We start from the raw sequence: 23951 nt of genomic DNA, 5'->3' as shown, positions 1-23951 counted from the left end.
GCTTTAAAGTTTTTAAAAGGCAACCCAAAAAGAAAAAAAAAATGCTCTTAAAAAAAAGTGTGTGTGTGTTTTTTTAAAGAACTTAATAAATGAGTTCACACATTTAACCGAGTGAAAGGCTTTCTGTTGGCCCCAAATGACGATAGATAAACAACTTTGTTTTTTTTCTGCCTGAGCAGAGATGGAAGAAACAGGACTGTGGGCTGACGATCAAACAGAATGAGAGCCTCTTTCCGGATCCCCCAAAGCCGTCCATCTGCTCTTACCTTAGAGGTTATGAAAGGCTCTCTGGGACCAGCTGAACAAATGGGATCCTGTTCCTTCCTTGGGAAAACTTGTTTATACTGTATCTGTTTTTAGGCCTCATAAAAGTTGGTGAAGTACGTTCTTCCCCATTAGGCTGAATTCTTCCACTCTCAGCAAATAGCAACAGGAAAGGCCTTCAGTCATTGATAACAACGAAGGCAGGAAGCTCACACGAGGCCCTAATGAGCTGGCTGCCCTGACAGAGCGAACGACACAGAGACACCCTCTCTCTCCTGCTCATGGTTAGAGGATATCGGGTTTGAAAGGACAGGAAAGACGCCGGAATTTAGGTAAATTTATTCTGACAGTGACAACAGCATCATCTCCTCCACAACTCAGTCACGTCCTAAAGGATTCATTCTGGAACTGCCAAAGCTTTCAAAACAGAAAACGATCCTCGGTGACTGAGACCTGGTTAAACAAATATCACTGTGCAAGGAAAAACCAAGCAACTTTTGAAAGTGCTGTGGGGGAAGAAATCTCAGGCAGGAAACCAGAAAATGACAGTGGCAGCCGGATGGGAAGTGCCATCCCTAGCAGGGCCCCAAGGGAGCAGGGGAGGGTACAGCAAAGGGCTCAGGGGCAGGGGGTGACCTGGGCCTATCCTGGGAAATTGGCTGAGTGTGTTCTAAACAGGATGAAGAATCACAGCATGTGTGTCACCCAAATCCACCTCAGGCGAAATGTTGGGTAGGTTGGCCCAGTGAGCAAAGCTGTGGCCATCGAAGCAACAAAATAAATATCATAGACCCATAGACTAAAATAAATATCCACAACTCCATACTGATATAAATTCATAATTCAGTAAGTAACAGGGGGTGATGAAAGAAAGTATAGCTATTCCTTACCGTAGAATTTAATAAACATAGGAGGAATAAGAAACAGAATCGCTGTTAGAAAAACATTATAGTAATAATTATTGCAGGCAAGAACAACTCATGGATCCTAAAATTAGCAGGCAGAATTATAAGAAACAGGTCTCATATCCTTACTATGTATGTGTTTAGTGTCTTTAGAGACAGGTCAAAGTACCTTCCCACAAACTATGTATTCATTACAAGTGGAAAAAAAGTAGTTACTTTACAGGGGAGAAAGCCCCCTTCATCAAGTGATCAAGGTGAACTGGCCCCGATATGAGACACTGAGAAGGACACAATGTCATTTCTGGGGTATTCTTGCCCAAAATATATACCCTCAATCTAATCATGAGAAAACAAGAGAGACCCAGCATGAGAGACTGTCTATAAAATAACGGGTGTGGACTCTTTCTAAGTGCCAAGTTCATGAAAGACAAAGATAGACTGAGAGCTGTCACAAGTTGAAGGATGTTAAGAGGCATGGATGGCAAATATAGTGGGGGAACCTGAATTAGATTCTGTTCCAGAAAAGGACATTACTGGGGACTCGGAAATGTGAATAGGTTCTATAGGTTAATTAAGAGTATTGTACCAATGTTAACTTCCCGTCTTAGCTATTTCTGAAACTATTCTGTAAAAGTCTAAAATTATTGCAAAACAAAGAGCTAAAAATAAAGTTGGAGTCAGGTTGGCTTGACTTAGCAGTCAGCCAGGACCATGTTTTGATCCATAAATTTCTAAGTTGGGACGTCAAACCCTGATGGAAACTACTGAGAAGAGAGTCAAGCAAGGATCAAGTACTGTAGCCCTCAGCCATGCTCATGTCCAGAAAGCTCAGGGGACACGGGACCAAGACTCTCTAAAACAGTGACATCACCCCTGCACCGCTGAAGAATGCTGCATTCCTCATAACCTCTCTTCGCTCAGTTTTTCAAAACCTAAACAGATACATCAAACCATTCTGCTTGTTTTTCCTAACAAGGGAAAATCATGTCCATAAAAGTAAACTTTGAATCAAATCCATCTCCCGGACCTTATAATTCTGAGTAACATTAAAATGCCAAAAAAAAATCAGATATTTTTCTGGAATAGTATCCATTTGATAAGTAGAAATAATTCTGATTAGTGTTCATCGCTTGCCAGGTATTCGAATACCTGTGGGAAGCTACATCAAGAGAAAGAATTATACTTTACGAAAGGAGATAAAGAGCTTTGTGCTCCAAATGGACTTTCAGCTTAAAGACCTAGGTTTTTTAGCATAATTCCAAATCTTACTGGGATGTCTATGTACCACCACATCTCTCACTGTGGAGCTGACTCTTTGGCAACCCTGGTCTCATGTTGGAAGCAAATAACATGACATCAGCGTGAAGGCACATGCACCAGGATGGGGGTGCGTACATACCTCCCACCGCATTGCAGCGGGACGTCATCTCCCAGAGCACCAGAGCCATGGAGTAGACATCTGTCTGCTTGAAGGACTCGACATTTTCCAAGTTCATCCTGGACTCTAAGACTTCCGGGGCCATGTATCTTGCAGTTCCCACCTAAAGCAAAAACAGACATGGAGGCCCATTATTTCATTCCAACCACATTTTTATTTTCCAAATATAGCTGATGTTTGTCCCCTACATTGGGTAGATAATCTTAGAAAGTACAACGCTTTTTTAAAATAAGGAGGCCTGCACGGAAAGGTAGGGCTTATAGCATTCTTTTTTAAAATAGGTGTTCTCTTCCTGAACACCCTTTAAGGAGTATAAACAAAATATGCCAAAATAAGGAAGTGCCAAACCCCAGAGCTGCCTTGTCCAGCCCCATGAAACATGTCACCATATTATACAATAACATCCTCGCCGATAACCTGGGAGGCAACATCTGTGGTACTTCAGATGCTTATTTTTGCTTTTGCAAATCAAATATTTCTTCATTCCTGAAATTCCACGATTTATGGTGGAAATAATCATAAATGCCATTAATCTGGGTCACTTCAGGGCTGTCTGAATCTTCATTGTACCACGTAGTGCCGAGAATGTGGTACAATTTCATAAAATCTCCACTAAATGAAACTGTATGAAGATATTTCCCCAGGAAAAGACCAAATCTGGATCTTCATGTAGTCTCATTTGGACGATGCCTGATAATATGAAAACACTGAGACACAAAGGAATACCGAACTATTTCTAGGGAAGGAATCACTGAAATGCTTGCTGATGCAGCGCCTATAAAGCTAAGTAATAATGAAGTCCTCCCTTCTCAAGAATCTAAGGAAAGTCAAGTGAGCTGGTGTTATTAACCCAAAGAGTGTTTTTTTATTGGCATGCATTAGAAGACATTTTTCTTTTTAATAGGTCATTGCATGAGTCATTCTCCTGGCACATTGATCTGTTCGTGTTTCCACATGTTTACCTCAAGACTGCCTGAGCAGTCATGGACCCAGGGGGCTGACCGGGCAGTGACTAAAGGCTTCAGAAGCACGTTCCTCCTCCCCCCGGGTAGAGAAAACATTGGTGCCCTGGAGATTCCACTCGGGTCCACAGTTAAGCTTCCAGTGTGTGAAAACAAGGGGCCACGTCATTCATAAAGGATGCTGGTAATTTCTAGTCACTTCCCAATAGCTCCGTAGCTAAACAGGTTTCTATTTTACTCTGCGAGATGCTTTAAAAGTGGAATTATTCATTCACTCAGCCCATCACTCACAGAGCAAATGCTCCTTGGTCACTTTCCCTGTTCAAGGCATTGTGGTAGATGTGACCAAATGGGCATGGATGTGGACCCCATGGAGAGTGCCTTCTAGAACGATGGAAAACAAAACAATACAACTACTAACAGTACAGAGTACAACCATAAGAGAGGAAAAAAATAGAGATAAAGTGCTAACAGGGTTTGAAGCACAGAAAAATAATTGGCAAGTGGAAGAGACATTAGGATCGACTCAAGAAGAAAACTACCTGTCCTGAATTGGGGAGGATTTAAAGAAATAGGAGGAGAAATGCTGTTCATTTGCATATCCCACTCTACCCTGCCAGGAGAGAGTGGGATATAGACAAGTATAAAGAGTGTAGGGCTACTTTAGGGATGAAGAGGTAGATGGGGCCAGGGACAAGGTAAGGGGAATCCAGGTCTGACTTACCTGCCCACTGTTGGCCAAGTCATCCACAGACAGAGTGGGGTCCAGACGCAGGGAAAGCCCAAAGTCACACAGGCAGCAGGTCAGGTCGTTCTTCACCAGGATATTGGAGCTCTTGAGGTCCCTGTGGACGATGGGCATCTTGGGCCTCCCGCACAGGGTGTGGTCACTGTGCAGGTGAGCTATGCCCCTGGCCAGGGAGCTGCCCAGCTTGCACAGGTCCTCCCAGCTGATGACGTGTCTCGTGAGATACTCCTGGAGGTTGCCCTTGGCATGGAAAGCCGTGATCAGCCAGTACTGTTTCCCCAACTCTGTCTTCCGCTCCTCGGCCGTTAGGAATTGGAGGATGTTCTCATGCTTCAAGTTGATGTCCGAGAAGATGTCTTTCTCCATCTTCCAGGAGGCGTACTCCTCATAAGGGAAGATCTTGACTGCCACAGTCTCGAACTGCTCTGAAGTGTTCTGCTTCAGCTTGGCCTTGTAGACCTCGGCAAAGCGACCTTTCCCCACCAGGGTGTCCAGCTCAATGGGCAGCAGCTCCGTGTTGTGGTTGATGTTGTTGGCACACGTGGAGCTGATGTCGGAGCTGTTGTCTTCTATGATCATGGCCAGGCGCTCACTAAGGTCCATGAGCTTCCGTGGCTTGCTGGTCTCCCAGGACGGGGTCAGTTTCTGCTTCCGGTGGACACGGTAGCAGTAGAAGATGATGATGACGGCGATGGCAATGACCAGTGGTGGCAGGAGGCTGACGCCTGTCACTTGGAATATGACTAACAATAAGTCAGGGTTGTTGGTAGAATATTCTGATGTGGGAAACAAAGGAGAAAGGGAATTGGGTTGAGTAGGTAGGTACATCCTTCCAGATAACCTGGGAGGCAACATCTGTGATACTTCAGGTGTTTGTTTGTTTTTGCAAATCAAATATTTCTTCATTCCCGAAATTCCAAGATTTATGGTGGAAATGCTCATAAAATGCCATTAATTGGGTCACTTAAAAGCTGTTGTAATCTTCTTTGTGAGAAAGTGGGTGTACACCTCATATGTCCAGATGTTTCAACATCAGCATAGTTTTTATAAATAATGCATTGTGAACTTTCATTCCACGGATGGATGTGAGTGTGCACCTGTCTCATCTTCCCTGCTTCTGGCCATTCATTCAATGTTTCCTACTCTTCCCTCAAACTTAAGCTTAGATGCCACTGCCTAAAAGAAATCTAGGGAAAATATCTTCCTTTATATATATAATCTCACAGCACCCTATGTTTTTTTCTATGTAACAATGTACCAATTTCAATGAAATAACAATGACTCTACTTAGTGGTTTTATATTTGCCTTTTTCTACTTCCCACCCCCAGTAGACTGAGAACTCTGTGCTGGCAGGGACATGTCTGCCTTCTTCATGACCGTAAACAACACCCAGCACCCATCAGGGCCTCAATAAGTGTTGAATAAGTGGAAGAAATGTTTACTGAGTGTTAACTATACTCAAGGCATTGCAGGAGGCCTTGGGAATATAGAAAGAATGGCAACTCCTGCTTCCAAAAACTTGCACATATGGGATCTGATTTAAACAAAGAGATCGTCATAGTGCGCCCAGAGTCCTTGCTCCAACTTGTCCTGTTCTGATCAACATCCAGGCTACCCATAGCATCAGCTCTGAGCCTTGCAGTGGTGGAGAGAGAAATCTGTGGGAGGGGTCTCTTTGGAAGTCAGTTCCCTTATATTCACCCCATATTCCTCTTTTCATGTGCATGTGATTTGTAGCTCCGCAGAACAGAATTACTTAATAGCAACAAAGGTGAGAGAAGTTAAAGAAGGAAATGTAGCCTGTTTGCTGACTTGGTCACTGAAGCAGGCCCTGTGGTTCGGCACCAGCTATTTCACTATAATGTCTTGTATTTCAAAGTCTGATCCATGTGCTGGCCACGGTAGAGGCTGGTTAGACAGTTTTCCTCTTGGGGAGAAGGACATGCATGGATGGAATCGTTCAGGGGGTAGGAGGCAGTGAATGGAAGTTCAGTGAGAGGTTTGTTAGGCAAGAATCCCAGAATTCCATTGCTTTATACATCTTCCCTCAAAGGTATCCTTCCATTATCAGGCCTCATGCTCAGGTGCTACATTATTCATTAAACACAGAGCTCCTGAGTTCCTGCTATGGGTCTGGCACTGCCCTGAAAGAGGTTATAACTCAGTAGAGGAGTTAGGGCACGTATTCAAATGCCTAGTGACATATGGCCATCCAGAGTGGGAGCTACACGTGTGCTCCAGTCTCTGTGTTGGTGGAAAAGCTTAGAGAAACAGGGAAGACACAGTGGCAAGGACTGCCTTTGAGTTGGGCAGAAAAGTTAAAGATGTGTAAAAGGAATGTCATGTTAAGAATTAAGAATATATTAAAAATATATTATCTACTTGAGGAATCCCCCCCCCCACATTGATTACTCTGCATAAGGGAAATCAAAAGGACAGTAATGAGTAGGTGATAATGGAACCAGGCATATCAGAGAAGGGATCTATAATTATTCAATCGGCAGTTTTCACTGACTATAGGTGTTTGGGGGCAGGGGAAATGATGAGAATACAGTACAGGTGGAATGGAGATAACCATAAACTCCTTAAGGGAACCCATTACCTCATTGTATTTGATATTGTACCTTAATGAAGCACCATGCATAAGGAAGCTAGTACCACGTCAATTTGGAGTTTTTAGGTTTAATATGATTCACACCCTATTCTTATGGTAACTCCTAAGTGGAAACACCAACTTCCACTAACTATATATTCTAAATGAGAACCTTAAGTCTTAAGCCTGATGCCACTAAAAACTGGAGAAGTAACCCCAAAACATATTTTCAGCAACTGAGAGAGAAAAAAATCAGTATTTTGAGGAAAAATACATTAAGGCATAAAAAAATAGGAAACGGGATGCAATCTGACTCTTAAAAACCTGAATTCTTGCCCGGCTGGTATGGCTCCATGGTTGAGTGTTGATCTATGAACCAGGAGGTCACAGTTCAATTCCCAGTCAGGGCACATGCCCAGTTTGTAGGCTTGATTCCCGGTAGGGGGCGTGCAGGAGGCAGCCAATCAATGATTCTCTCTCATCATGGATGTTTCTATTTCTCCCTCTCCCTTCCTCTCTCTGAAAACAATGGAAACATTTAAAAAAAACAAAAAAAAAAACAAAACAAAACTGAATTTTTACTCACACTTGGAGGCTTAAATGGGACCAAGGACAGGTAGGACTAGGAGTGGACATGGCAATGGGATGAAGCAATAACAGAAAGGAATTGTGGAGACATGTGGACAGTCCCTGGGGTCTGGCAAAGTATGAGCTTGGAGAGCAAAATTAAGGGGACTGATGAGATAATATTCAGATGCAACAGCTGGAAGCAACATGCCTTCTCTGTAAGTCCACCTCTATCATCGGAAGTATCCAAGCACTGAGTTTGTGTCAAATACCCACTTGTCTGCAAATACAGAGACGTTTTATCGTCATAAATTGGTTTGATGCTCTGGTTGTTGGTCTCTCCCATGAGAAAGCATGTTCTGCTTGGGGGAAAGCCAATTGTGCTTTGATCCTCATCATAAACCCAGAGCTGGCCTCAGGATGGGGCACTTTCCGGTACTCAGCCACTATTTGTTGTGGAAGCTGAGTGAATGATGACTTGTGGGGGACAATATTCCTCACATGTTTTATGTTCTGCAGCAGGAGTTGGCAAACTACAGCCCAAGGGCCCATGGCCTATTTTTGTACAACCTATGAGCAACAAACTTTTTCACCTTTAAAGGATCATTAAAAAAAAAAACAACTTAACTTCACTGACAGGGAAATGAAAATCAAAACTACAATGAACAGTCATCTCACACCTGTTAGAATGGCTATTCTCAAAAAGAAGAAATAAGAGCTGATATAGAGAAAAGGGAGCCCCCAGGCATTGTTGGGGGAAATGGAAATTGGTGCGGCAGCTATGGCCCACAGTATGGAGGTTCCTCAAAAATTTAAGAGGGCAGCTACCATCTGACCCAGCAATTCCTCGTCTGGGTGCTTATCCTAAGATACAAAAACATTAATTCGAAAGATATATGTACCCCAATGTTCATTATAGCATTATTGACAATAGCCAAGATACTGAAACAACCTAAGTGTCCACCAATGCATGATTGGATCAAGAAAAAGTGGTATATACATACAATGGAATACTACTCGGCCCAAAACAGATGAATTATTGCCATTTGTGATCACACAGAAGGATATTGAGGGTATTGTGCTAAGTGACATAAGTCAGATGGAAAAGGACAAAAACAGTATTTCATTAATCCATTGAATATAAAACAAAAAAAGAAACAAAAACACAGAAAAGCAAACATAGATACAGATCACAGAATAGTGGTTAACAGAGGAAAAGGGGGATGAGAGGAAGGCAAATGGGTAAAGGGGTCAAATATATGGTGACCCATGGAAATTAGATTTTGGTGGTGAGCACACAGTATAGTAAACAGATACTGAATTATAATATTGGACACCTGAAATTTATACAGTTAATAACCAAAGTTATCCCAATAAAAAATAAAATTAAAAAAGAAGAAACTAAGAAGTTCATACAAGAGAGCTCCTATCTTGCTCAGATAGTATAAAATATTCACTATCTTCCTCTTTACAAAAAATGCTGACTACTCTTCTATAGATGTTATTTTAACAACCTGTGACACACGGGCAGAATTTGGAGAGATTGTATTTTGATCCATTGTGAATATTCTCTTTTACATATGAGAAATCAACATAATTAGAAAATGTTAAATATTAATTGCATAATTACTTAGTCATGTCTCCAATTCATTAAAGAGTGCAAAATGTCCAAATGAGCTGTTTATCTACCACTCCTGAGTGAATTTTATAATTCCTGGCCATTATTCAAAAGGGTCTTCCTCACTAAATTATTTTTTTTTTGCTTCTTAGCAGCTCTATTTCTTTTTTTAAATTTTTTTTATTGATTAAGGTATTACAAATGTGTCTTTATCCCCCCATTGTCCCCGCATCCTCCTAGTCTTGCCCTCACCCTCACCCCCTGTTGTCTGTGTCCATTGCTTATGCTTATATGTACGCATACAAGTCCTTTGGTTGATCTCTCCCCCTTACCCTTACCCTCCCCTACCTTCCCTTTGAGGTTTGAGCATCTGATCGATGCTTCTCTGTCTCTAGATCTGTTTTTGTTCATCGGTTTATGTTGTTCATTATAGTCCACAAATGAGTGAGATCATGTGATTTCTTTCTCTGACTGACTTATTTCACTTAGCGTAATGCTCTCCAGCTCCATCCATGCTGTTGCAAATGGTAGGAGTTCCTTCCTTTTTACCTCGGCATAGTATTCCATTGTGTAGATGTACCACAGTTTTTTAATCCACTCATCTGCTGATGGGCACTTAGGCTGATTCCAAATCTTAGCTATTGTAAATTGTGCTACTGTGCACATAGGGGTGCATATGTCCTTTCTGATTGGTGTTTCTGGTTTCCTGGGATATATTCCTAGACTAAATTCTATCCTTTGTCAGGCTAAGAGACACACAAACACAGAAATCCCTGAAATGTATCTGATCATTCATTGAAGCTGTCTCTAGAAATACCCCCACCTTCAATGTCAGAAACCAAAGTTTTACTTTCCCCTCAAATTTCCTGTGTTTTCTTTTTGAAAATCTACTGTAAATATCTTGTGGGGAGGGAATTATTGAATAACATCTGTCAATTTTGAAACTTCAAAGAGGCGGTGAAAAACCCTCACAATAGCAAAGGGGCTGAAAGGAAGCTTTGGGATGTGGCTTTATCTAAACAGGCGCCACCCACACCCTCTCGCAGTATTAACCCTGTAGGCTACTACTAAAAACAAAACAAAACTCAAAAACCAACAGCTGTGGGTGTAGGTACCAGCTAGCATCTTCTATACTCAGAGACCAGCAGGAAGTATTCTCGCCAGCCACCAATTACACAGACACTCATAAATTGAATTCTTAGTATGAACCTGGCTGTGTCCTAAGAGTTTTATATAATATCTATATTTCATCAGAAAAAAACCCTATAGAAACTGCTATTATTATAAACCCCATTTTATAGGTGAAGAACCTAAAAGGGCCAGATGGTTTAAATAATTTCCCAAGACCATAAACTTAGGCAATAGCGAAACTGACATTTGAAAAGTACCTGTCAGATTGGTGAGACCCCTGCTCTTAACTCTACGCTGTAATGCTCAGGCTTCCCATTGGTGAGAACCAATGTACAATGCCTTCATATAACCTCCCAATTTGATAAATTTGGGGCTGGACTAAGTGAGTGTATAACCATAGGTTAAGTGATATCGGCAATTCTTGGATGATGTGTCTTAAGGGACATATTCTGAGTGTGCCTATTCCTAGATAGAACATAGTGGGGTTCAAGATGTAATTGTTGAACTGTTGGAAACTTCCATGAATTGTTTCTTGGATGTTGTAACTAGTGCTCAAGACGTGGCATTCACTTGACACTCCCTTGTTATGTAACATTGAGCTCGTTCTGGAGGGCATAGGAAATAAGGGGCATTTCTCCAAGGTTATAAAAAATGAGTCCCCACACTATAACCGCAGGAGCTCTTAGCCTAAGCTCCATGGATAGAATTCATTGCCTCTGTGAGTTTAAAATGGACAGAATTTGCTCTAACCCTTAGCTTAAATGTAACCTTTCCTAGCATTAGCCATGGGTAACTTTGTCACCAATATTCACATTTATTGCAGATGTCTTGGCGTATCATTTATACTCATCACTTAGACATTTCCATTTTCTTAGACCTGATCTAGATCTTATTTAAAATATTACCATAAAAACATGTTACTATAGCATGAGTTTATTTTTAAAATATTTGATAATTGCAGTCTAATGTCATGTTTTCTTTGGAGTCCTATGTTTTATAGTATATGCATTTAAGAACACATCACTCTGAGAAGGGGTCCGCAGGCTTCTCCTGACTTCCAAGAAGTCCGAGGTGCATATGCGCACAAGCAAGAGCCCTTGGCAGAGTGAAGGTACCTGACGCTCATCCCTTTGCCACGATTTGCTAGAGCAGAGTTTGAGATTCTTCTCGTTTCTTGGAGAAGCAGGTAAGGGAGAAAACAGGGCCTCCTGACATGATGTTGTGTTCCCCACGGGCAACTGTGGATTCTTCCTCAGCTTTTGTCACCTGGACAGGGAGCTCTGCAGTGGAAAATGATTGGACCGCCCCCCTCCTTTGAACTCTTAATAATAAAGGTACCTACCATCAAGTGCTTTGTTGAGCTAGGCTCTGAGCAATTTACTTTATAAGCATCATCTCACTTTAGAGATGGAGAGGAAAGAAAGAGAGAGGGACAGAGAGAGAAGAAGAAACACTGAGGGGGACATTGAGATTTATGATGGTTCGCACAAGGCAAGCAGGGGTGCCCATTTCCCCAGGTCTGAGTGGTTCCTTCACCCCATGCCACCAAGCTGTGTTCCTAGCAATAACCCCAGGGATCCATTTAATAATTCTGAAATTTTCCAAAGAAATGTGTCCCACATGGAGAGGCCAGATTTTGTTGCAAAGAAGGAGTCATTTGCAAATGTCAGACTTGTTAAATAAATCTTTTTTAAAGACAAAGGTCAAAGATAAATATTAGTATGCCATAAAATAATACAAACTGGCAAAACACCTCAAGAGGAAATTCCATGGTATACATTCCTCTGGAGTGATTTAAAAGTAAACAAGTTGCTGAATCTCTCTCTCTCTCTCTCTCTCTCTCTCTCTCTCTCTCTCTCTCTCTCACACACACACACACACACACACACCATCTAGAGGACAATGAAGACAGGTTGCTTCCAGCCTCTTTCAAATCCTTTGTGATGCCCACATCCAACACTGGTTGCTAAAAGGAAATCAAAATTGAACCTCTATAAATCAGTATTTTTAAAAGGTCACATAGCAGGCGTTTGGAGCAAATTTACCAAGATACTTATTTATCCGAGCAATAGGAAGGGGCTCAGGTGATCATTTCCCCCATCCCTTGGTATGTGGGTATACAAATGAGCATCACATGGCAACGACAGAGATTCTTGTGAAAGTGGTAGTGACCCTCTGACCACAAAGGTTTTCACAAGCCGACATGTTCATCTAAAGCAACAGGATATATATGCAACTGGCGGAGGTCCAAAGAAGGAAACTGTGCTAAAGAGAGATATGCTGGGGGGAAGGGAGTATTTCCTGTCGAGCCATTCTGTGAATTATAACCCCAAAAAAGTACAGCATTCATTTACTGAGCATCTACTAAATGCCACACACTATGTTTTTATATGGTTAAGTTTGAATCCTCGTAGCCGCACAGCTAGGTATGTGTTATTATTCCCTTTTCATAGAAATAGAAATAGGAAGAAATACGTAAGGTGAGCTGGGGTCCAAGCAGAGGAGCCTTGCAGGGTAGTCAGTGGTGTGTTTGGCGGGTTGAGCTTCACTGAAGAGGTTGCTCATGGTAGCTCTCAGGAGAGTAAGCCAATACAGGGTTCAACATGACAATTCAGAAAAAGGACAAGATTATGGAGCCAAAGAAAATAGAAGTAAATGTAGTTGCAATTGGTGAAATAGAAAACAGAGACATACGCGGGAGAATCAGCAGCACCCCAAGTGACTACACAACGTAAGGAGCTCCGTGAGACCGATAATGGAACAAAAGCACAGAGGAGACACATATTTAATTATAGGCCCAACAAAGATGCAAAGGATAAGGAAATCCACAAGCAGCATTTTGTTAATAAATGTGAAAAGTTGGACAATGATCAAAGACCTAATAAAAATGATATATATATGTAACTTACCAAAACTGACCCAAGAAAAACTATAGAATTTGAATAATCTTACAAATATTAAAGAAAAATAGTAAGTAAAAATCTTCCTAAAGCAAAACCTTCGTAATTTTTTATCTTTGATTGTAGCCTTTTACTGTCCAAGTAGTTTTCTTGGCCTTAATATGACTGAATACAAATGTCAAAATTTGATTTTTGCAGATTTGTCCAACCCTGCCCCCACATTCTTCCTACACTACAGTAGAATCCTTTGGAAAATGTTTAGTCAGAACCCAATTAATCAAAAGGAAATGAAATTACTATCTTGAAGAGATACACGCACCCTGATGTTCACTGAAGCATTACTTACAGTAGCCAAGACATGGAAACAACCTATGTGTTCACTGTACATGTAATGGAATGCTATTCAGTCATAAAAAAGATGGAAATCCTACCATTTGTGACAGCATGGATGGACCTAGACGGCATTATGCTGAGTGAAATAAATCAGAGAAAGACAAATACTGCATGATCTCACCATATGTGGAATCTTAAAACAACAGCCCTGGCCAGTTTTGCTCAGAGGATAGAGCATCTGCCTGTAGACCTAAAGGTCAGGGGTTTGATTCCCAGTCAAGGGCACATACCTGGGTTGCAGGTACAATACCTGGCCCTGGTCAGAGTGTATGTGGGAGCCAATCAATAGGCATGTCTCTCTCTCATCAATGCTTCCCTCTCTCTCCCCTTCCCTCCCTCCTTTCCACTCTCTCTAAAAACCAATGAAAAAATATCCTTGGGTGAAGATTAACAAAAATATAAGAGTTTTTTAAAAAGATAAACAGTACTGATATCTCCTAAATATTTACTGGATATGTTCTGAGCATGTTCACTGGTCATGCAGAGGAAGCGTTGCTGAGTCACAGCACTCGCCAGGCAGACATGCTGAGATCCCTTCCAAGAAAGATTAAGGATTTCAGAAGGAGCAAAACAAACTGCCTCTTTAGTTTGTTACATTTCATATCCTTATCTGCTTTCCTCTGTTCTTGCCCCATCACTCACACACACACATATGCCCATACCCCAAGCCATTATATATACAGGGTGTTCCCCCAAAATGTATACATAGTCTAACAGCTGATAGCTTAATTATGAAAATGAAATACATTTTAATAAACACTGCCTTTATAATTATTCAAAGTGTGTAAACATTTTTGGGACTATAGGTATAGATGATAGATATAGATATAGATATAGATATACAGATACAAATATATAGATATCTCATACTCAGGAATTCCAATATTTTATCACCATTTTCTGCATCTTTAATAGTTTTGGTAACATGGTCCAGAAAGAAACTTTTGACACCCTCTATTTAAAGTATGCTCCCCAGACCGGCAGCATCAGCAGATGTTACCTGGGAATTTATGACAAATGCAGACTCTCGGCCCTGACCCAAATTGCTGAACTAGAATCTGCACCTTAAAGAGTTCTCTAGTTGGTTCATTTACGTGGTGAAGTTTGAGAAACCTGGCTCTAGCAAACATGGAATAAGCCCCTTGGTGCTCCGCCACAGAGAAGTTTCCCTCTTGCAAAGAAAAGTTGTAATGGACTTGCTTGCAAAGCCCTCGTACAGTTGCATTCAGTGCAAGCCAATGAGAAATGGTGCCTGAGAATTTTCTAGTCAGAGGAACCTCTGGAGGAGTGTAGAATGAGATATGATTCCCCATCCATCATCTCAATAAAAAGCAAACAATTAAATTCAGGCAAACAATGAAAAAACCATTTTAATTAAACAACAGGACAGTGAGCTCACTGGGCATGCAGAATTTAATTTAACCTCCAGCCCATTGACAGGACTGTTTGTCATTCCAGACAGACTTTGAGAATATTGTTCCCTCAGAATGATGGAAGATGCTTCCCTCCAGTTCAGATGGTTGTTTTATTCCAATTATATATATTTCAAAACTAAGCTCTTCCCCACCTCTTGCAGCTCATCCCACAGTCTCCCTTACATTATTTCCTTCCCACTTCTCTCCCCAACAAAAGGGTCTTACATGTAGTCTAATTTTTATGACAACCTCTTTGGAAATATGAGAGAGAGAGAGAGAGAGAGAGAGAGAGAGAGAGAACGTCTGGCTAAAATATTACAAGGGAACCCCGCTCCTCTGTAAATCATCCCAATATCTAATCCCAACAGATCTAGCTGCAGGTCTATTAGGATAAACTAATTCTAAACATTGGGCTATTCGAAAGGTTATTCTCTATGTTAAGTCATATGCAGACTTCCTGTTCATCCACATAATGGCTTTCTTGCTGCTAAGACAAGAGACAACAAAAGGATCCCTTCTTCTGTGAGATGAGAGCTCTTAAACTCCTGGTGGGCATTTAGTCCATTTCTCTAAATCATTTCCTTTTCCAGTTGAACATCCCTGTTTCCTTCAATCACTTTTCAAAAGACATGTGTATCAGACTCCGAAGTCTGACATATTTGTCAGACCCTAAACTTTAGGGTCGGCATACTGCGGCTTGCGAGCCACATGCGGCTCTTTGGCCCCTTGAGTGTGGCTCTTCCTAAGCCTTAGGAGTACCCTAATTAAGTTAATAACAGTGTACCTACTGATATAGTTTAAGTTTAAAAAATTTGGCTCTCAAAAGAAATTTCAGTCGTTGTACTATTGATATTTGGCTCTGTTGACTAATGAGTTTGCCGACCACTGCCCTAAAGTCTTCCTGCCCAGCATACAGCAGGTGCCCGATCCATGCCAGGCCCTTTTGTGAGTCTAAAGTGATCTGCTCTCTGAAATCATTCTTGCTACTCAAGATCCTCCATGTGGTTTTGCTAGACCCAGCTAAGACTTGCAGCATAGACTACAGTGGGCCCCTTCCAATGAGTGCAGTGTAAGGTGACTGCTGGTTTGTTTGTTCTGCTGTTCTGATTCTCTCGGCCAGATCATCCCAATTTTTGGATGACCCTGACTCTCCTGTAAGCCCCTGGGTCTTTATCATGAACAGATGCCCCGCCAGCTTTCTCATGAGCTGCCCCTCTACAACTGACTGTTTGAATCGAGGTGCCTCACTTTACATTTATCTGTTGCTTCGAATTACTGGTCATTCCAGGCAACGGAAACCCGGATTGTGTCTCTGCTGTGTTAGGCATTCCTTCCACTCTGCTCAACAACCTTTGTGTTCCTCCTGGGGATATGGATTCTTGCTACGTCTGTGGCTTTGGTTTTAGAAGGAGGACAACTAATACTATCAGAGAGCTGACAACGGGCCAGGCTTTGCCCACGACACGACACCATGTCTTATGAATGTTCATTCCATCAGGGACAGCGCCTTGGCCTGGTACATGTTCTTTGGAGCTGGAATTTTTTTTCATTTTCTTCTCCGTGTTATAGTCTGCTGACCGCTAAGGTGGGGTTTTCTTAGGATGCCCTGGTTCTTCAATTCTTTTTCTAGATTATATCTTCTACTGTGTCTAGGGTCCTTCGTGTTCTCAGGAAATCAGAAAGCAGAGATAGAGTTCTTAAGTTATTTCAGAATCTTCTCCAATATAAGGAGATTAGCTGACTTTAGAAAAGGCCCATGAATGACTCACACTTGATACCTGTCAGGTCACCAAAACATGTTCTGACTTCTCTTCTGGCTTTCCACGGAAACCACAGCTTGCCACGATTCCCTCCCACCTGACGGTCTCACCGCCTCCAACTACACACATTGCCCACCAGCGACCGCCCCACCCCATCTTTGCCAAGGCAGTAGCAGCCAACCTTTCAGCCATGTGTTCAGGTTTAAAATGTGCCTCCCCTTCAGCGTATCATTTCAACAGTTCTAAAACCTCACCTACCTATTCTCAATGAGGTCCTTGACCTCTCCTGAAGTAACTGTTAACTGTGAAAAGCTCAGTAATAGCTTACATTAATGAATCTCACTCTTGCCCTAGCTGGTTTGGCTCAGTGGATAGAGCCTTGGCCTGGGTACCCTTGGTCCCAGGTTCGATTCCGGTCCAGGGCACTTACCTCAGTGGCAGGCTCCTCTCTCGCCCTGGCTCATATAGGAGGCAACCAATCGATGTGTTTCTCTCCATTTGAAATTTCTCTCTCTCTTCCACTCTCTCAAAAAAAATCAATAGAAAAATATCCTTGGGTGAGGATTAAAAAGAAAAAAAGAATCTTATTCTTCCTCAGGAGTGTGGTAATACAGGTGTTTTGTTTGCTTGTTTTCCCCTCCTTTAACCTAGAAGGCAAATTTCAGCTACTTCCTGTGGTGGCTGGCATTCTCTAATTGCCACCATCCCTTTTCAGGTTATATGGGGACCATGCTGAAAAATACAAAAAGATTTGGCAGAACAAACTGTCTTGAGTCCAGTGTCTCCCAACATTGGCCGCATATTAAAATATCTTGGGAAGTTTTTGTGGTTTTTGAAAATCCTGATACAAGGCCTCGGACCAATTAAGTCCAAAACTGCAGGGCTTAAGACCCTTTAATGAGTAGCTTTTAAAGCTTATCGGTGTTTCAAACCTGCGGCCAAGGTAGATAATGACTCCAGCCGGACAGGAGACATGGTTATTTTAAATACGCTGGGACCGGACCATGGAAGGAATGGAAAGAACTTTAATGACCGAATGTAGGATCAGTTGTTCTTGACATCGGAACTAGCTATATCCTCATGAGGTAACAGAAGGTGTATATTTTTCAAAAGTAGAAAAGCAAATATTGTCTCTTTAAAAGTTAATATTAGATTTTTTTTTAAGGCACAATTCTTGCTGGTAAAAATTGAAATTTTACATAATTAGCAACATGCAGGAGTGATTTGCAAACCAGAAAAGTTTTTTTTTTTTTTTTTCCAAAAGCAAGTCGGCCAGATGTCCAGCTGGTGGTAAACACGCTCTCTGAAGTTTAGTATGGGCGGAAATGAAAGTCAGTTTCACGGTGGTTAGCTAGCTCCCTGGTGTTTTTCCACCGGTGGGGCACTGCCATACGTGTAAAGTAGCAAAGAGTCTCCCTCTACCCTTTTCACCATCACCCATCCATGTGTTTTTTCTAGAACACGAGGAGGTGGCTCAGGGAAAGATGAGGAACTGGGCTTGTAGATGTATGGGTGCACCACCACAGCCTCATAGTCATGCCAGCCTCCTTGGTCCACCCGTTACATCCAACCAGTGGGCGGGATGCAAGGTAAGAGTGTCCTTAGTGATTCCACTCTGCCTTGATTCATCCTCAGAATGAGGTTCCAGAGTAGAAATAATCATAACCAGCAGCCACCTCTGGCCTTGGAGCATCTTGTTTACTTTGCTGCTTAGGAAAATAAAAATCTACAAAAGCCACTGATTTGCCTGAAGTCACTACAAATACATTCCCTAAGCTTCCCTGGACTGCGTCACTGTGGCCTCTGGCATGTACAACTTTCATTATTTTCTTGGCCAGTCACGGGCCGAATTCACGGATTCCGGGGAGGCTTTCTAAGGGCACTCATTCACAACCCAAGGACCCACGGGCGTGAGTCATCCCACCAATGACTGATTTCTCTTCCCAGGAATGAGACTACTGACTTGAATCCATCATTTTCCTCCTCTGCTAACAACTTTGCACAACCATACTTCCACTCTTATTTTTTTTCTTCTTCTGCATTTAGACCAGAAAGTAAATCTGGTTTGTTTCTCTCGAAACAAAAATGCACAGCTGGCGAGACAGCTATTTTGAGTAGCGGGTGCACGGCTCCACGGCAGCACACCCAGAGCTCCCCGACCTGCCAAAACACCACTTATGCTTCTCGTTTCTTACGCGCAAGAACCAGGGGTTACTCAAGGAGCCAGCTCCCTGATCCCGGAGCGAAACAAACACAAAATGAGATTTGAGAGAAAAGGGGCAGCACCTCCCTGTGAGCCTTCTCTGACTCCGAAACCAATGCGAGTCAATCAAGTGCACCGGGCGTGTGATCAATACACAGAGTGGGCTTGCTGGATGGCAGGAGGCAACGTTATTAAGGTCACAGTAGGTCCACGGGGAACCAGCTGGCTGAGATGTTCTGCTAGCAAGTTAAACACAGACAGGAAACCGCGTGTCTGATACTGTAAAAAAATCATTTGTCTTCCTGCCAGAGTTAGGCTTGCAAACCAAAGAGTCTGTTTTCATTTAAAAGAAATTCTTACAACAATGAGAGAGGAAGGAATGAAACTCTGTGGCTACCAGAAGCCCTCGCCTCCCCTCCCTCGACTTCTCCAGGCAGAGGGTGCGCTAACTGAACGCCTGCATGCAGCCCGCCGGTCAGCGGTGGACACACGCTGGGTGACACCCTACATCTGATGGTCTGCTTCTCTATTTAACCCCATCCGTTGACCTTTGAGTCAGAGCAGTTTCCAGAGTCCTGGTTTCTAAGTTACAAAGATGTTATTGGTGTAGTTGCTGATTGTTCCATCTTTATTTTGTTTAATCTTTATTGCTAAAAGCATTACATAGGTTCTCTTTTTCCCCCCATTAACCTCTTCCAGGACACTCCCATCCTCCTCCCCCATTTCCATCTTTTTTAAAAAAGAAAAATCACATGCAACCAATAGAGAAACTTAATAGTAAAGAAAGATAGAAAGAGCTGGGATCAAGACAAATGGGAGATAAATGTAGGAAAACAGACAAGCAGGGGTGATAACAGTATACAAATGTATGCTCACAAACTTGCTAGGAGCATGACTTAAATTGGACTTAAGCTTTTCTGGTAGTTTGTCAGAAAAGTAGAAATACAAAACAAAACAAAACAAAACAAAACACATGACCATCTACATCAGGGTTGGCCTGAGGCCTGGTTTTGTAAGTGAAGATTTATTGGAACACAGCTGCGTCCAACTGTTTACATACTGTCTATGGCCGCCTCGAGGACTGAGCTGAGTAGCTGCAGCAGGGACGCCATGGCCTGCAAAGCCAAAAATGTTTATTACCAGGCCCTCCATCTAAGAAGTTTGCTGGCTCCTGCTCTGCATGCTTCAAAGTGTCCCGAAGTTCCGATGCAAATAGGTCCTCATGCGGGAACCACCTTTCTGAGGCAGGGAGCTGAGAGCCATTTCTGGCTTCTCAGGAAGACAGCAATGCAGTGCACTAAAGAGCTCCCTCAACCACATTCCTGACAGTGAGCACATCCCTGATATTCACAGGAATGTAGTGATGGTGGATGGCATCAAACATAACCCCACCGAAGGCTTTCAGGAAGGAAGAGACTCTGACATGAGGTTGCTATAAAGCTCCTCGTTCGTTTGAATCCAGAAGAACAATAGTAACAGCCAAAATGTATTGACTATTAGCTCTGTGCCAGGTACTATTCTAAGTTCCTACATGAATAAACTCATTTATCTTCACAAAAACCCTATTGAAATTGAGCACTATTTCTATCCACATTTTTTCAGAGGGGAAGCCTAAGGTGAATTAGTTTACCCAAGGACAAACAGCTTAAAACTGGCTTAGCTGGGGAGATGGATTTTATTGAGGAGACCATGATCTTCTCACATGGTGAGAGCATCCTGCTGGCCATCATTTATAAACATCATTCCTCACAAACACATGAAGAGTGTAAGCCTGGGGATATACTGCTAACCAAGGACTCGCTGAACGTGGGAGGGAGGAAAGAAGGGGAGAAGGAAGGAAAGAAGACCCTCATAGATGTGTTCATACATAACCTGTTATAAATCCTACCTATGCCACCCACTGGCCATGTGATTCTGGACAAAGTGTTCAAGGCCTCTGAGCTTGGCCTTCTCACTCATAGGATGAGGATGCTACCAGTGCCTATTTCATGAGGTAGCTGTGAGATTCAATGAGGCCATGCCATGGGAAGATCTGAGCACTGTTACACAGCAACAATATGTTCTCTCTGAATGTGAGCTATCATGCATCACAACACTAAAAGTAAAGATCTACAATTAAAAAAAAAAATCCTGTGGCTCAACCTTTTTTCCCTGACTTAAGAAACCAGATGATTTAAGTAATTATCATCATTGTGTTTGCAGGTCAGAAATCTGGCAATAAGACCAGAGTACTATCCTAATAAAAACACAGTGTAAGAGTCCTAGCTGGTTTGGCTCAGTGGATAGAGTGTTGGCCTGCAGATTGAAGGGTCCTGGGTTCGATTCCAGTCAAGAGCACATGCCTGGAGTTGCGGGCTCAATCCCCAGTAAGAGCGTGCAGGAGGCAACTGATCAATGATTCTCTCTCATCATTGATGTTTCTATCTCTCTCTCCTCCCTTCCTCCCTGAAATCAATAAAAATATATATATTTTTAAATACAGTGTAAGATCCACCAGAGATTTTGTGTTCACCATCTTGTTTGACTTGGACTTCCAGAGTTTTTATTTTTTAGTATAAAAAAGAGGAAAAATGGATCCTAAAAATGTTGCTGGTTTGGGGGGGTGGCAGTTATATCCCACTGTGGATAATAGAGATGCTTTTGAAAAAGGAAACACCCCTAGAACACTTTAGAAGACTAAATGCAAACAACTCTGGAACGTGTTAGAAGACTCTGAAATCACCCAGACATCTGAGTCATCAGCTATACTGGATCTCTTGAGTTGTACAGTGAGAAATTGCCTTTAGGCTGATTATCTCACATCATAAGGAAATAGTCTGATAATGAATAAGAGGGAAAATATGTGAATGTGGGCCTGTGATTATCACCTGAGTTCAAACACACTGAAAACTGCAGTCACTAATATCTTAAAAAAGCTTATAGTACGATATGTATCCAACTTGCAAGTTATTTATCACATTTTGTCTTTTGGGGATAAAATAAACTCTTCCATTATGGGCAAGCCAGTATGCAAAAGGAGAAGAATACTTTCACAGATGAGAGTAAACATATCTGGATATTCTATTCTTAAATATCAATTCCTGTAGCTTAGCCTGGACTTTCTTTTAAAAGGTGAACTGTTAGAAGAGGTCAGTGGAGGGGGGAGGGGGGGAGGTGGAGAGGAAGGGACATATAATACTTTCAACAATAAATTTTTTTAAGTGAACTACTTGGAGAACATTGGCATGTTAAGCCAGGATATCAGGTGTTAACATGCCTTTGTGTGATTTAATCTAGTTATATCTTCCCTCCTAACTCAAATGACATAAGGAAAATGAGAAAAATGGTGTGTTTATAGAATGAGAAAGTAGGAGGGAGGAGTGATTTATAAGTGTGACTGATAAAAATGTACATGCCTGCCTTCATGAACTGAGAAGCTGGCATAAGTGGGAAGCTGGACAGGAAGAGAGGGGAACTAGCAGGAGGTCAAGGACACAGAGTGAAGGAGATGGGTCTACATCACTGGGACACACACAGGGGGTGTGCAGATGTAGCACTTGTGTTCCAAAAGGAATTTTTATTGGATCAGATCTATTTTGGGTTAATAAACTTTTCCAACTCTGAATTTGCATTCCTAAAACGAAGAGAATATCATTTTTACTATCAGACTGGCAAAATTAAAAGGCTTATAATTGTTGGATAAGGTAAATGAAAATCCATACACTCAGGTATCTTTTGTAGAAGGAGAACAATTAAGTCATGGTTACTATATTTAAAATGTTCTTTACTTTGATCCAGAAACTTGGCTTCTAGAACTCTATCTCACAGAAATATTAATAGTACACATGTGCAAGATGAGCTTACAAAGGTATTCAGTATAGCATTAAGTAACTAACTGGAGCCACCTAAATAATCCCAATGGAAATGATTCAGTCATAGAAGATAATCCATATTATGGAATTAAAGGTGTGCAGTGTAGTGTATCTGTATGTGTTATCTTCTTTAGAAGGAGAAGTAAAAGTGGTTGGCTAAAAAAATGTTGCCCAATAATATTTATAGTCTGATCAACTATTTGCCCTGAAAGATGGATGAGTGGATGGGATAGATAGATGGATGGACAGAGGACAGATGCATTGATGGAAGAAGACAGGGAAGGGAGAAAGGCTGCAGGGATTATATGAATGAATGTCAGAGAAACATGTGTTTCCCATAAGCTCTCAGTATTGAGTATCTGATGGGTTAGGAGTGAGGGGATGAGGTTAATGTACTTTTAATTTTAAAATTTTGCATATTGTTGGATTGTTTGAATTTTTGATAAGGAACATATACTGCTTTTATAATTAAAATCGTTGAATAGGGGGTTGTTGTTTTTTTAATTGAAGGAATAGCACGTACCCTTCTTTCAAGCTGAGTGAATGCTGAACAATCTAATTGAGTCTTCTCCCGTCTCCATGGGTAAACCTTGGCTCATTATTTCTCTCTGCATTTCAGTTCTTCTCTCCCATGGGACCAATAATAACGACCCTTTAGACAGACAAATCCTAGGAGTATGTACACTAAACCACTGGCGTTCATTCAAAGCAAGTCCCCTCCGCTGTCAAACAGCCTCCTCCAATCTAGACCAGTAGTTCTCAAATTTTAGCTGGATCAGTATCACTTGGAAGGTTTGCTAAAACACAGATTGCTGGGCCCAGGACCCAGGGTTTCTGATTCAGTGGGTCTGGGGTAGGGCCCAAGAATCTGCATTTCTAGCACATTCTCAGGTCATGCTGTACTTTGAGAACCACTGTTCTGGGGAAAGGAAACGATTGGTCCAAGACAACTAATTGGGATTAGTTATTAGACAACTAATAATGTGGGCCCTAGGAGTCAGATTTGATAAGGACCAGACCCAACCCTGTTGCTCCATAAGCACCTCCTTCCACCACAGGCTCACTCTCCAGCACCTGAGAGGAGAGGAGGAACTGTCCTCTGAGACTGCACACCGGGGACCCGAGAAATCAGCCCCAAGGAAGTCAGGCTCCAGGCTGTCAAGGGAAGGAAACTCACCCTCTGAAAAGATGATGTGGACATT

General features: G+C 42.0%; 1 protein-coding gene across 1 annotated transcript in view; it reads right to left on the bottom strand.

Moving 5' to 3' along the window:
• The window catches only part of TGFBR2 (transforming growth factor beta receptor II), a 44671-nt gene that overhangs the window by 13195 nt on the left and 7525 nt on the right, over nt 1–23951 (bottom strand). The window contains exons 3-4 of the mRNA XM_015561255.1: nt 4294–5093; nt 2569–2710 (exon numbers count right to left, since the gene is read on the bottom strand). Coding sequence (XP_015416741.1) covers nt 2569–2710; nt 4294–5093 — 942 coding nt within the window. The remainder of the gene's footprint in view (nt 1–2568; nt 2711–4293; nt 5094–23951) is intronic.

Source organism: Myotis davidii, unplaced genomic scaffold (genome assembly GCF_000327345.1).
Source record: "Myotis davidii unplaced genomic scaffold, ASM32734v1 scaffold395, whole genome shotgun sequence".
Classification (NCBI taxonomy): domain Eukaryota; kingdom Metazoa; phylum Chordata; class Mammalia; order Chiroptera; family Vespertilionidae; genus Myotis; species Myotis davidii.
The sequence above is the reverse complement of the archived record's forward strand: the minus strand, read 5'-3'. Positions and strand labels throughout refer to the sequence as shown.